Here is a 13,070-nt window from a genome sequence, read left to right on the forward strand (position 1 = left end):
TTACAAGGCAGCTAGGCTGCAGCGACCTCTGCTGGCAGTAACGTTGTGGCGTCAGGTTGTTGAGAATGTGTGGTTTCTATCATATCTGGTGATTCTGGTCTACTCTAGACTAGTGCCCGCGCCTACCCGTATCGCCCGTATCCGATAATTTCCAACACACACATACTGCAAGCACAGAGAGCATTTCCGTATCCCCTCTAGACCGGATAAGCAATCTGTAAAGCGCTTGAATGCAATTAACCAGTAGCCTTTTTGATTGATTGATTGAAATATTTATTAACAGTTTGCAGAATTACAGTACATTTCAAGCACAAACTCAATACAAAGACTGTTAACTGTGAGTGGACGACCCAATTAAGCATTACACTTGTTTACAACAGGGTCCACCATGTTCAATTCATCAAAACATTTAGAGACGTACAAATAGACAATTCTATATAGTTAAAGAACAGAACAGGAATTCATCATAAAGGAAGCAAAAAGGGAAAATAAACATATATAGTGAGGGGAAAGGGGGGGGGGGGATTCAGATCCCACACAGGATTCTCAATAGAAGAGCAGGGAGGCCAAATACTACCACCCCAATTGTAGAAGTATTAACATACTCTACCATACAAACTAACATTGTATTCACTTAAACAAAAGAGTTGCATAGTACCGGATGCATACTAAGATTAGACACACGAACAGACCGACAATGGTCGGACTACCGCTCCAGCTGCTGCTCCCGTGCTTGCGGTTATGTTTAGGTTAGGGTTAGAGATAGGTTGTCAATGTCGGACTAATGACTGTAAGCAAAGCAAAGCAAAGTTCTTTGTTTACCCAGGGAAGTGGACTAAGCCAAGGACATGTTTACAGCCACACCCTGTTCATAGAACATTTTATGGTAGGGGTTCAATGCCTTGCTCAAGGGCACTTCAGCGGTGGTAATTTTAACGTGCCGGTCCGGAGATGCGAACTGGCGACCTTCCGGTATCAAGACCGCTCCGCAAACCGTTCGGCCACCGCTGCCCACTGTCTGACCAATGACTGGTCTAAACTAGTACAGCTTTAAGGTCGCATTCATACCAGAGAGCTTTGCTGCGATTAAAACGAATCCTGCTGCGCATTGTCAGAAAGTGCGCTTCGTTTGGCAGGTGTGAAGGCTCATTCGAATCCTAATGCGCAGCAAATAACCGCATTTTACTCCGTCCAAAAACGTGGGTTTCGCTTCGCTTCGAATCGCACTTGACTACGATTCGGTGCAGGTGTGAATGCAATCCGCAGTAAATAAAGGAAATGAAGCAAACATAATGTGGCGGGTGAGGAGCTGAACACAGTTGGAGACGGTTAAGGCATATTTTACGCAGCGCAAAGATGTCCCGTTACTGTGGATAGACGTGGTCGAATAAGGAGACTGAAGCCCTGATCGAAATGAGGACGTGTAGGCTACATTAATCAATTGCTTAAGAAAACACATAAAAACACTGCAGTGTATTATAGCCTACATAATATTCTGTCTGTCTGTCTGTCTGTGCGTGCCGTAAACATGGAGTGCTGTCACTGTGTGGGACTGGGGAGTTATATCAGTGCGCTCATGCAGCGCTGTGCCTCCATGCCCAAAAGAACAGTGTGTGGCGGCTGCGTGCGTAGAGAGAGAGAGAGAGAGAGAGGGGGGGGGGGGTCCCAGACGGCACGACACACGCACGTTATGAGTGTAATTTTATCACCATAGATTTCACTGTGTAGGCTATAGTTTATGAACGGAACACATTGATAAAGGTCCCCCCTGCTGCGTTTCCAATTGCTGCGAATGACAGTGTGAAGGCAAACCGCAGCCAATTAAATATGCAAGAATCCCCTTTCCCCGCCCATACGGTTCTGAGTCTACCGAAGTATTAGGTGAGAATGTGACCTAAGTTGACACATGGATTGCAGATTCGCAGGTGGCTGGAGTTTATTGTTTATTTGGATCCCAAATCCCCATTAGCTACTACCTTAGTAGCAGCTACTCTTCCTGGGGTCCACACATAAAATACATTACATAATATGAAGACATTTGACATGAAAGTATAAGAAAAACAGTTACAAACTCAGAGGTATAGACCTCATGTTATGGTCATTCAGGGCTAGCTCTTTGTGTTTCTGGTGCTATTATTGTCCACACATTTTGTATGTCTGTGGCAAAAATGGATTTTGACAAAGATGTCACCAATTACAAGACATCTCGGAGGCAGCGTCGCTGTCACGTCGTGTGCGGATGGGAGACCAGCCGAACTCGGACTGGACGTCTTCAGCCAGGTGGGCACGGGACCAACGGTGGTCCTGTCTGGAGCCTTGCCTCCCTCCTCCCCATGCACGACGTTTAGGGTTCATCTGGGAAGAAAATGCACACACATGGTTTAGCCTTAAAGCCTTTAAGACCTGGAACGCATCTGTGAACGCCTTAGCTTTTAACCACATAAACCATTATTTGAAACTTTATAACTGTTGGAAATTAGCAGATATACGTACAAGCTTGTAGATCTGCTAATTTTGAAAAATCGTGAAAGTGTGTGCAATTCTTTGAATATATTTTTCTTTCACAGCGAATGTTTTTAACTCAAATCTTTGCTTCTGGGGGGTCCCTGGAACAAAGTATTTTGAGATGGGGGGGTCAGTAGCCAAACATGTATAATGTTTGGGGTCCTTGACATGACATGTTTTTCAGAAAACGGTCAGGATTTAGAAGACATTTGTAGAATCGACCTCAGGTCTAAATGGGTTAACAAGAATACATTATGAATTAATCACTTAAGCCCTATTTCAATAATAGTGCAAATGTTGGGGAAAATTTTTAGACTTCGTCTCACCTGAACAAAAACAGTGGTGTTCATCTGAAGTGTCTCCACTCGCTCTGACAAATGGTTCAACCAGTCTAGGTGGTCAGCAATCGATTGGCTTAGATCACCGTTGGTCTACAAAGAAAGAAAATGAGGGCGAGCGTGTTTTAACATATGGAAGTAAAGTCAATCCAGTACAAAACCAACACCAAGCGGAGACTGTACCAGAGCAGGGTGCATCCTGTCTACCCTGCTATACAGTTCAGAATGAGGGGGATAACCACAAGTGATCTCACAAACTGTCAATGTTTCCACAGGACCACATCACAAACCTACAGGAAATACAGAGTTTTTGGGCCCAAAATCATAGAAGTCAGAGAACCACTGGCTAAGTTAGTGCACCCAAAAGGCCAGCATTCTGCCCTGGGGTAGTAATGGGATATACATTTACACCAGAATAACTTTTATATTGCAGTATTGATACTTTTACTTGAGTAAAACAATGTGAGTACTGACGATTTTACATGTTACTTTTGGCAGACGACACGACAACGCTGTACGACGCAGTGTAATAAAAGCGGACTTTTACCCCATACAGGTTGTCCTTGAGTTTAGTTTGACCCTAGCTCTGATCCATAGCTCGAATGCCGTAATGCAACGGCAGCAAGGGGCATTAGGGCTATGGACAAGGGGTAGTTTTACCCCAGACAGGTTGTCCTTGAGTTCGCTGGCGGCGAGACGAACGTGCTCCAGTTTGTCTATCTGCTCCTTCAGCCTGTCGTCCAGCTCCTGCATCATCATCAAACCTTCATCTGGCCTGACGCCACTCCTAGAAGACATCCTGCAACGTACAGCAAAAACATTTACACAGGGGTCGTCATTTATGTCCGTATGCATGTGTCTTGATCATAATGTATCAGAATGTGAAGTATCCGGGTTTTATTCAGAATATGCGTATTTATTTACAATTCACGAGTCTACGACACTATGGCATATAGGAGTCAAACTATAAGTGGTTCTCAAATGTTTCATTTGCAAGGACCCCCTCAACTCTGAGCTTACCATATGGACCCATGGTAAGGCGTGGTTCCATAACATACATTCCATACATTCAGACCTGTCATGGTTATTCTCACTTTCTTTAGCTTGCAGCTGCATACATTTTAAACACATACCATTTCAGATGACACATTATCATTTTGGATCTGTAGTGTTTTTCAAACATATTCATGTCAAGGACCAACAAATTAATTTATTTGGCCGCAGAGGGGAAAAAAAGAAGAAAAAAAAAGAGTATAAAACAGGGTTAAAGTGGTTAAACTGATGCTATTAATTAACACATTTTGCTGAGGTATTAGGACCAGTATCAAACACAAGATTAATTAAAATCACAACATGTATATTTCCAAACTTAAAGGCTGCCATATAGCTATAGAATATAGCTCTATGGACCAGAGTAGCCCCTCTCGGGACCCTACGTAAAACTTTTCTGTCAGAAACTTCAGTACCATTGGGTTCTGCTTGGAGGGCTATGGACCAGAGCTAGAATAGACATAGGCCTATACATATCTAGTGTAATACTAGTAGGCCAGGCCTACATTTTACTTAATCATGCTATAATGTTCATATCAAACACTGTCGATGGCAGCTGCTGCTGAACTAATTTAATAGCCTACTAAATTAATTCAAACAGAGCTGCTTCTCGATTTCGCAAGGCATTACTGTGAGCTTTAGTTAACTGAGCTTGTAGATGGAAATGGAAATGGTCTAAATACTGTTCTGGACTGGTCACAAAAGTAAATACTGTAAACAAATAACTAAGCGTCAATGTAGCCGACTAGCAGCTAGTCTCTCTGTAATGTAGCCTACTAACGTTCATGTGTGCGATGCTGTACAACTGAACAACAACAACATTAACACAGAACAACAGCGGAAAGGACATGTAGGCTACATTATGTTTATTATTACCTGACACTTTTCAACACTTTGGAGAAGTTGTAGGAAAACCCGTGAAAGATATGGTCGATTGCTAAACTGCTTCCTTCCTGTTCTTCTTTCCCTACAAGATGTTTTTTAAGGCTGTCTCTGCTTGGAGAAGTCTAAACAGGCCCTTGCTTTGTCTGGCAATAAAAAAAAAGTACGGAATTTGACACCTGTGACGTCAGTTCAGTCCGACCCCCAGATTTTTCTAAATTCCATTGAAAAAAAGTATTTCTTTTTACATTTGATTATTTATTGGACATTTTTTGAACACCATTTTTTAAATTAGGAAACGTATTAAAATCTATCCTGTGTGTAGGCTACTTATTGCAACATCTAGCTTATGTAGTTGACATTGGTTAATGACAACAATATCTATCATAACCAGTAAGACGCCCTGAGAGCGAGAAGCGACCTCGCCACATCCGCCTGGGTGGTGGTGGCAGACTGGGCGAGCGCTGGCGCTTTGGCATGGGGGGGTCAGATCAACATGCACTGGCCATACACTATATGGTGCGTGTCTTGAGTTTACAGGGTTTGATGTGGGCCCAGGTATGATCAACATAATGGAATGTCAGAACAGGTCAGCTCCATAAATGGAGATCTAAAGGGTGGCAGCGTGGGCAGTGTCTTGAGTCTACAGGGTTTGATGAGGGCCCGGGTAGGGCCTTCATTTTCAGGCCTGTTGAGAACTCGCCGGCAGCTGCACTAATAACTTTGGGGCGGGCCGTTTAGAGTTTGAATGGACAGGTATTAATCAAAAGGGAGACATCGAAGAGGAAGGATCAATATATGGAATGTCTGAACAGGTCAGCTATCCTAGACCCCCTCCTGTTTCCGCAACATAAAGTGCTATTAAGTCTATTTCTGATGAATCAATGTTCACCCCATCGTGCCGACTTAAACAAGGAAATAATACAGAATAAATACAAAGTAAGATTTTTGAGAAATCACAACTGCTTTATTTATTCTCTCAATAAGCTTTTTTTTCCTTCTCTCTTATTTAAACAAGTAAAGGGTGAGTAATTAGCACACATTTGAAAGGAGAAAGACCAGAAGATAAATAGACTGCTGGATCAGCTCTAGAAAGCACTGGTCCTTTTGACAAAATTAAATATGCATCTTAAAAGTACAAAAAAAAAGAACAACAAAAAAATAGGGCAACACTTCTGTGCAGAGAAGTTGTATCCGGATCCTCTGGGATTTAAGAGGCAAAAACACCCAAAGCCCAAATAATCCTACCAACAATTGTAAGCAGTCCACTCCAAAAACATCATGGTGACCTTTTAAACATAGTTATTTATTTTTTAATTAGTTCATACAATATCTAAAATGAAGCATGATCATAGCCTCCCCCCCCCCCCCACTGACAAAGTTTGACTGTACAGTTAAGTATGCATATACATATATACCAGTGAAACACTGTCATAAAGATACATCGGAACATTTTGTAGTGTCATGGAGCGTTTTAGTAAGCAAGTAACATTTATAACCAGTTATGACATTGGCATAGTGACGTTTCAAAATGACTGTCCATAAGAAAGAAATCAATGATGGTGCCGACAGCTTCACATTTTTCAAACAGAACAAACACAAGTCCTTCGTAGTCCATTGGAACTGCAGTGCTCACAGGAAAAAAGCTTAAGCTAAAACGTTCATACATATATTCAACAAGCAAAGCTAAAAGCCTCTCTCTTTGTGATGATCAACGTCTAAGTTAAAAATAATTATTTGGACCCTGATTGTGATTATAGATAGGTTGCATTTATTGCTAGTGCCACCTCGGAGACCAGAAGCGGAATAAAAATCAGATGGTGATTTGTTTCTTCACATTTTCCCGCCCCACGTTTCACATAAGCTGGTTTCAAATGGAATTGCAGAGAAAAGGTATTTCAGGAGCCCTATGAGAAAATGTGAAGGAATAAAAACAAACACACACTAGGCCGGGGTATATAAAAATCACTTATCACGTGGCCACCTAACAAACATCTCAATTCTTTACAGCCAAAGTGAAGCAACATGGAGTAAACGTCTCATAATCCGTTTAGGTTTCATTTTACAGCAGGGCTTCTCAAACTTCTGGATTTCAAGGACCCCCGAGTTTGTTTTGCATTAGGCCACGGACCCCCATTACAGTTACAGACTGGCAAGGGTACATTTGTTTAAGAATCAATCATTTAGATAGGGAACCTCCTCAAGGACCCCACTTTGAGAACCACTGATTTACAGTAATTAATGAATGCAGCCCCCTTTCCCAAAACTACAGAACAAGCCATCTAAAATGATCAACTTTGTTGATGAAAATCTACACACTGTGTGGCAGCATCCAGTATGTCCATTGACTTCAGGTACTGAATGTGTGTGTGCGTACGCGCTGAATGTGTGTGTGTGTGTGTGTGTGTGTGTGTGTGTGTTTTCTAAAATGTAACCAGGTCCCGGGGTGGGAGGAGTCCCGTGAGCTCATCATCACATGCACACACCCGTTATCAAGGCCAGCGAAGTTCCGGTGGAAGAAATGACAATCTTTCCAAAACAATGTCCAACTTTTTGCTTCAGTTTACATGAAGAGAGCGAGCTAAAACTTAAAACCAAAACAAAAAAGCAAGGAATATCACCATAAAATAAAAATAAAACTACCAATCCAAGCGGTTTTGTCACAGATCACAAGCTGTGAAGTATACCCCCAGAAGGACCAACTTCACTCTTTCCATGTTAACACATGTTAAAACATCCTCAAATTCAAGTTAAAATATTTTTTTCTTTTCTTTTTTTTTGATGATTGAATAAAAGCAGTCCTTTAGTAATTGAGTAAATATGTGACAATAACTTAGAAAATGTTTCAGCTCCATAACTACCAGCAAAAACAAAAAAGTGCCCTTCTGCATTTTCTTGGTCGAAAACACCTCGCAGACACTCATGGTAACGGATCAGCGTGTGCCCGGTTTTAAGGACTCTATAGTCCCATGAACGGGGCATACATACAGTTTGGCAAAAAAAAAACGGTGTGGAAAAAAAAAATCTGTTTGCCGTTTTCCTTTTCCTCACTTTTGGAGAGCAAGAAACACAAAAACAGGAATATATATTTTCTCCTCACCATTGTTCTCTTAAAAAAAGGACATTAAACGTTAATAAATACAAAGTGGGACCTTGAAGAGATCTGCTTTAGAAGAAGTGTCTATTGTGTCTATGTATATATTTATTATATATATATATATATTTATATATCTCTATACGTGTTGTGAGAGAATAGGTGTCCGGTTCTGACAGTTCAGAGGGGATAGTACAGTATGCCTCGGTGCCTTTGGGGGGGCCTTGGGATGAGGTGGCTCGTAGGAGGCTTATAGCTCTTTTAAACTACGAAAGGTAATCCAGAACCTGAAACTTTCCAGAACCCTTGAAGTTCTGTGATGTGGTTTTCTTTCAGAACCACCCCTGATGGGGAGGTCCGCCATTAAAAAGAAAGAGAAAATAGCCGAAACATAAGCATCGCGTTGTGACTTGTGAGCTTATAGATCTACTATTTCTTTTTTGCTATTTTTAGGAACATTTTGAAAATTCGAAGTTCTGGGTTCCCAGAACTGATGGTTAGTATCACCACCTCCTTGCACAGAGCCCAAATTAGGTTCCGAGAACCTTTCATCTGAAACCGAGCCAATGCGTGTGGAAAACATGTCCGGGAACCGCAAAATTATGTTTTCACGGCACAGTTCACTTAAGTTTCTTGTAGTGGGAAAATGGTCGGTGTGGGGGGAGGGGTGGCTTTCTGGTGGTTTTCGAGAGAAGGCTTTTAAAGGTCCGTTTGCTAAGCCTGGCCCTCCTCCACATTGACAGCCTGAGGTTTGATGGCTCCAGTGCGTGCTGGTTTGGCTTGTCCCGGGGAGGGCAGGGGCTCCTGGAGTTTGCTGGTCATGCCCCCCGATGGCGCCTTTCCCTCACCCACCGCCTTGTGCACGTCCCGCAGGGTTTTATTCTGTGCCAAGAAGGGATATGCAAAAGTTACTAACATTTCACAACGCCAACATCTGCCTCACTAACACCATTGTATCTTAATAAAATATGTTGTCTTTTCCTGCTTTTAAGCCTTTTCACAAATGTGATTATAGCAGCTCTACAAGCTCACAACACATCATATTGCGATTCTTAAAATGATAGGATTCAGGTTAAAATCAGGCCTTTATTACCGGTACTTTACATACAGTTAAAGTGCTCAATCAATACCTATGTTGGCCTTTAATTATCCACTACAGGTTCTACATATCATGCTAATGCATTATACAGTATTCTCTCTTCTCTCTTTCCCCATTTCGAAAACCAATAGCATTTCATGCAAAAATATTAAGCACAATTAAGTTTAAACATATTCACAATCAATAGTATTTACTGGAATTCTAGCATTGCCAAAATGTTAAGCATAATTACATGACGTGCAAACTATTAAAGGGATAATTTCACTTCCAAACATATTTGAAAGTCAACTATCCCTTTAAGACAGTATTAGTTATATCTGACCAAAGCCTCAAATCAAGCCAATATAAAATCTACAATGTAACAGTATATTGTCGATGCCGGAAAGAAACCTTGTTTGTCCATATTTCATATTTTTTTCTTCCATAGATCAAAGCCATATTCTATGTGCAAAGTCGCACTTTGCACAGGTAGCAGATAACAGCTTTGGACCTACAAGGTTTCCACCTGACAGTATTAGTTATAGACCCCCAACTAACTGTACAACAGCAACATTAGCATGCATTCACATTTCATTGGCTCAAAATGTAAAAAGGGAAATAAAAAATGAAATTACCTAAATTTACAGTGGGTGGCTCACCTTCATGCCATCCTCTGGCCCCTTAACGGGGGGTTCGGGGGCATTGGGAGGGGTGGAGTGGGAAGGCTCGCGCCCCCCGGGGCTGGGGTACGGGGGGGAACGGATGATGACTGTCTTGTTGACCTGCATGACAGGTCTCTGGATGGGGGTGGGGAAAGGACCAGTGGTGGGGGGCCGCATGTGCATCACCATGTTGCCCTGGGGAGGTGGCGCCTACAGGGGGCAGCAGAGGGACACTATTATACATCCATGTCTGGATGTATAAAGAATGCTTCAATAACAGTCATTTATATCATTGTACTTGCATATCAGATGTAATGACAAATAACAAATAACTGAAATTAAGTTCAAGGCAATTATGGTTGAGTAAATGTTTTCTTTTGGGGGGCCATTGAACAAGAATATATAACAAATAACTTAATATACAAAGCCCATTACTGAAATATACAAATACCGGTAAATTAATGACAATGCCCAGTGCTAATTATCAAAAATAAATAATGTGTCTATGACCAAAATAATCCACAGTTAATCATTTTACACTTTTGCAATGTTTTTGGCCTAAATCTAAATACCCCAAAAAAGAATGCTAGGTTTAAAGTGGCTAGAAGAGGATGGACAATAACATGACAATAATAATAGGTGTACATTTCTGTTCATTTCATCCAGCTGTTTATATATATTTTATGAAAAAATAATTCCTATCAGCGGCCATATTGTGATCAGGTGATTATGTAATAATTGTGACATGCCTAATCTGAGGACAAGAAGCTTCAATAAACTATTTTGAATTTCCTTTTTCGGCAGCAGAAAGCTTATAGGAATGCAATATAGTGGTTGCTATCTGCAACCATTTATTCCACACATCTCTGAACAAGACAGTACAACTATCATTCACTTTTCTTTTAACTCTCTGGCATGATGTCCACATTTTGTTTTAAAATACAAAATGACTATCCTTTTTTCGTCAAGGCTGGTAATGGTATAGACTTGAGGGTATGGGCGTGACATCATCATACCCGAATGTTATGCGGGAACGCCTACTGAGTGGCAAAAAACTACTTTCTGGCCTTCATAGCCCCTACATCCAAACAGATCATGTCCTATCTGATTGTATTAAACGTTAAACGACCTTAAACTCCCTTTGCCACTCGATTTGCCATTCACTTTATGCATTCGCATACCCTCTATAACAGTTACTTTTTCCCTTAAACTTTGAGAGACATAAATGTGAACTTTTAGAGACATCAGATATTTTACATAATTTAACCAAAACCATAAGAACAGCAACAGGCAGACTCATTAAAATATTAAAGATCTTATATACTTGGTGGTATTTGCTAGTTGGAAATGGCCATTTTGAAATAGTCATTTTTCATGTTTAACTTCATAAATGTATTGTAGATTTTTGCGTTAGCTATTCAAAAATAGCAGGGGAAAGTACAAGCTGCAAGCTTGTACTTCTACTGTTGTTGAACATTTTGGAGAGATCTTGAAGGTGTGAAAACTACATTTAGATTGGAAGACATGTGCAGAATTGGCCTCAGGTCTAAATGGGCTAAAATGACATGCAGTGTGTTTTAATGTAGAGTGACTAGTAGGCCAGCTATACCTGCTGAGCGTAATGTGTAGGCAGAGGTCCCACTGGGCCTCCAGGACCAGAGGGCTTCCCACTGGGACTGGCAGAGCCTGGCCTGCAAACACAAAAACATATACGGTCAACTAGACACTTAGGGCAGGTACAATTTCACACAGAGTCCATTTGATTCAAACTGTTCCCGAATACGATTGCCTGGTCCCCACTGGCCATGATTCACATTGGCCTCGATTCTTCCGCACCAGAGTACACTTCATTCAACTCACTGTATTCAATACTTTCACATTGCATCGACCCAGGACCATAGTGTGAATCTGTCCTTACAGTTGAACAGGGTTGGCTCTGGACTTGGGTCTGCTGATTTTTTTACCCCTCTCTACACCAGTAGTTCTAAATTCTTTTTTTGATATTATATATTTGGTAGCAAACCCCCGTCTGAAGATAAATGTCTTGTGCCAGGGACGAAGATGTGTAAAAAAAAAAAAAAAGAATGACACTCATGTGTCAAGTGAGCCCACTGGATTTATATCGGCAACATGGTGTCTTACTTTAAAAAAAATCAAGTCCATAGACTTGGCTTGCAAATGATTTACGTCATATGAGCTCTAAACAAACATTGTAATATCCTCAAAATCCCATACACTTGGCTGCCATATGTGGTAATTTTCAAAAGCCATGCAATGCACAAGCTCGTAGAACTGCTATTTTTGTATAGCCAACATATACAATATGGATGAAGTGGTTAAAATTATTGTGATGCTGCATTAACATATAAACCCTATGGCAAGGACAGCAAGGACAGCAGACCCTGAGCATGTATTTACATCTGCTATATTCGGCTATTTTCCCGGAAATAGGGACATTAGGGTTCATGTGGTTAATCTCCGGGGAAGAATGGATTCCGTGATTTAGTAAATACATACAATAGTCAAATACATAACTTGGGCTCTATGTAACCATATATATATACTCTGTTGCATGACGGATAGCGGAAAATATACACTCACACAGCGGTTCATGTTGCATGCTTGTGGATCTACAATCTCGTCACATTTGTTTTTTTGTTGCCAATGACGACATAGCCAGTAGGGAGTACAGGTTGGAAGCAGGCGTGAATACATTCAGAGTAGACTTGTTCTCCTACCTGTAAGAGCCCTGTAATCCTGGGGAATGATTGGGCTTGTCTGAGAACTGGAAGCCTTTCAGTTCCATCTGTGAGCCCTGGGAGTGAGGAGGGAACAGCGTTACACATTGGCTTCTACACTACTTCATGTCAAGTACACACGTGCTTCTTCTCACAGTTTCATGTCAAGAAGAATGGATTTGGACCCCCATCGGACGCCCACCAGAAAAGATACTACATGTGCCAGGGACCACCATGCAATATTTGTGTTCTTAAAATGTTTAATAAAAATATTCAAACATTAAAAAAATAAATGCCTGGATTTTTTTAAACATAGCAGTCGTAAGACTTTGTCAACTAGTTTTGCCGAGGACCTCCCGTAACGTCCCTCAAGGACCCCCGGAGAAGCACTCTGGAGTACAGCACATTCTTTAAAGATTGACATGCTCTAGAATTATCTAAAGGCAGCGTAACTGATTTTTTTTGTACTAAAATACGGTCGGTAAGTGTTAAACAGCTCTATATTCCAATAGTAATCACTGCTATAGAGTGTTTGTTCAGTAACAGGGGTCGTCCCCCTCTCTCCAGCTCTTTAGTAAACAGAAAATACAGGATACAGGATAACAATTTTATTCAGTCAGGAGAGAGAACGCATATGGTACAGGATAATAACAAGTGAAATTGGAAGTGATTTAGTTAGTTTATTCATTTCGGTCACAATTTAACATAACAGTTGTGCATACA

General features: G+C 41.1%; 2 protein-coding genes and 1 long non-coding RNA gene across 9 annotated transcripts in view; 1 reads left to right on the forward strand and 2 right to left on the reverse strand.

Annotated features, from left to right (window-relative positions):
• Positions 1–262: 262 nt before the first annotated feature.
• Positions 263–2,358, forward strand: LOC310878696. Its single transcript, XR_014570910.1, has 2 exons — positions 263–1,055; positions 1,900–2,358. It is a non-coding gene; the product is annotated as an uncharacterized lncRNA (long non-coding RNA).
• LOC310878695 (uncharacterized protein) lies at positions 1,921–4,910 on the reverse strand. Its single transcript, XM_083793062.1, has 4 exons — positions 4,770–4,910; positions 3,504–3,642; positions 2,832–2,936; positions 1,921–2,355 (listed from the first exon to the last, which is right to left on the reverse strand). Exons 2-4 carry the CDS (start codon positions 3,639–3,641, stop codon positions 2,188–2,190), a joined length of 411 nt encoding a protein of 136 aa, XP_083649188.1. The 5' UTR covers position 3,642; positions 4,770–4,910; the 3' UTR covers positions 1,921–2,187.
• A 1,920-nt stretch (positions 4,911–6,830) lies between these two features.
• prrc2b (proline-rich coiled-coil 2B) overlaps positions 6,831–13,070 on the reverse strand; it is a 34,249-nt gene continuing 28,009 nt past the window's right edge. For 5 of the 7 annotated variants that reach the window (XM_083794034.1, XM_083794029.1, XM_083794030.1 and 2 more), the window contains exons 30-33: positions 12,348–12,424; positions 11,219–11,300; positions 9,607–9,819; positions 6,831–8,751 (exon numbers count right to left, since the gene is read on the reverse strand). In XM_083794034.1, coding sequence (XP_083650160.1) covers positions 8,584–8,751; positions 9,607–9,819; positions 11,219–11,300; positions 12,348–12,424 — 540 coding nt within the window. In that variant the 3' untranslated portion in view covers positions 6,831–8,583. Of the gene's footprint in view, positions 8,752–9,582; positions 9,860–11,218; positions 11,301–12,347; positions 12,425–13,070 lie in introns of those variants that run through there. The other 2 variants (XM_083794033.1, XM_083794032.1) reach the window with 2 other exon arrangements.

Source organism: Protomyctophum parallelum (genome assembly GCF_964188405.1).
Source record: "Protomyctophum parallelum genome assembly, chromosome: 21".
NCBI lineage: Eukaryota > Metazoa > Chordata > Actinopteri > Myctophiformes > Myctophidae > Protomyctophum > Protomyctophum parallelum.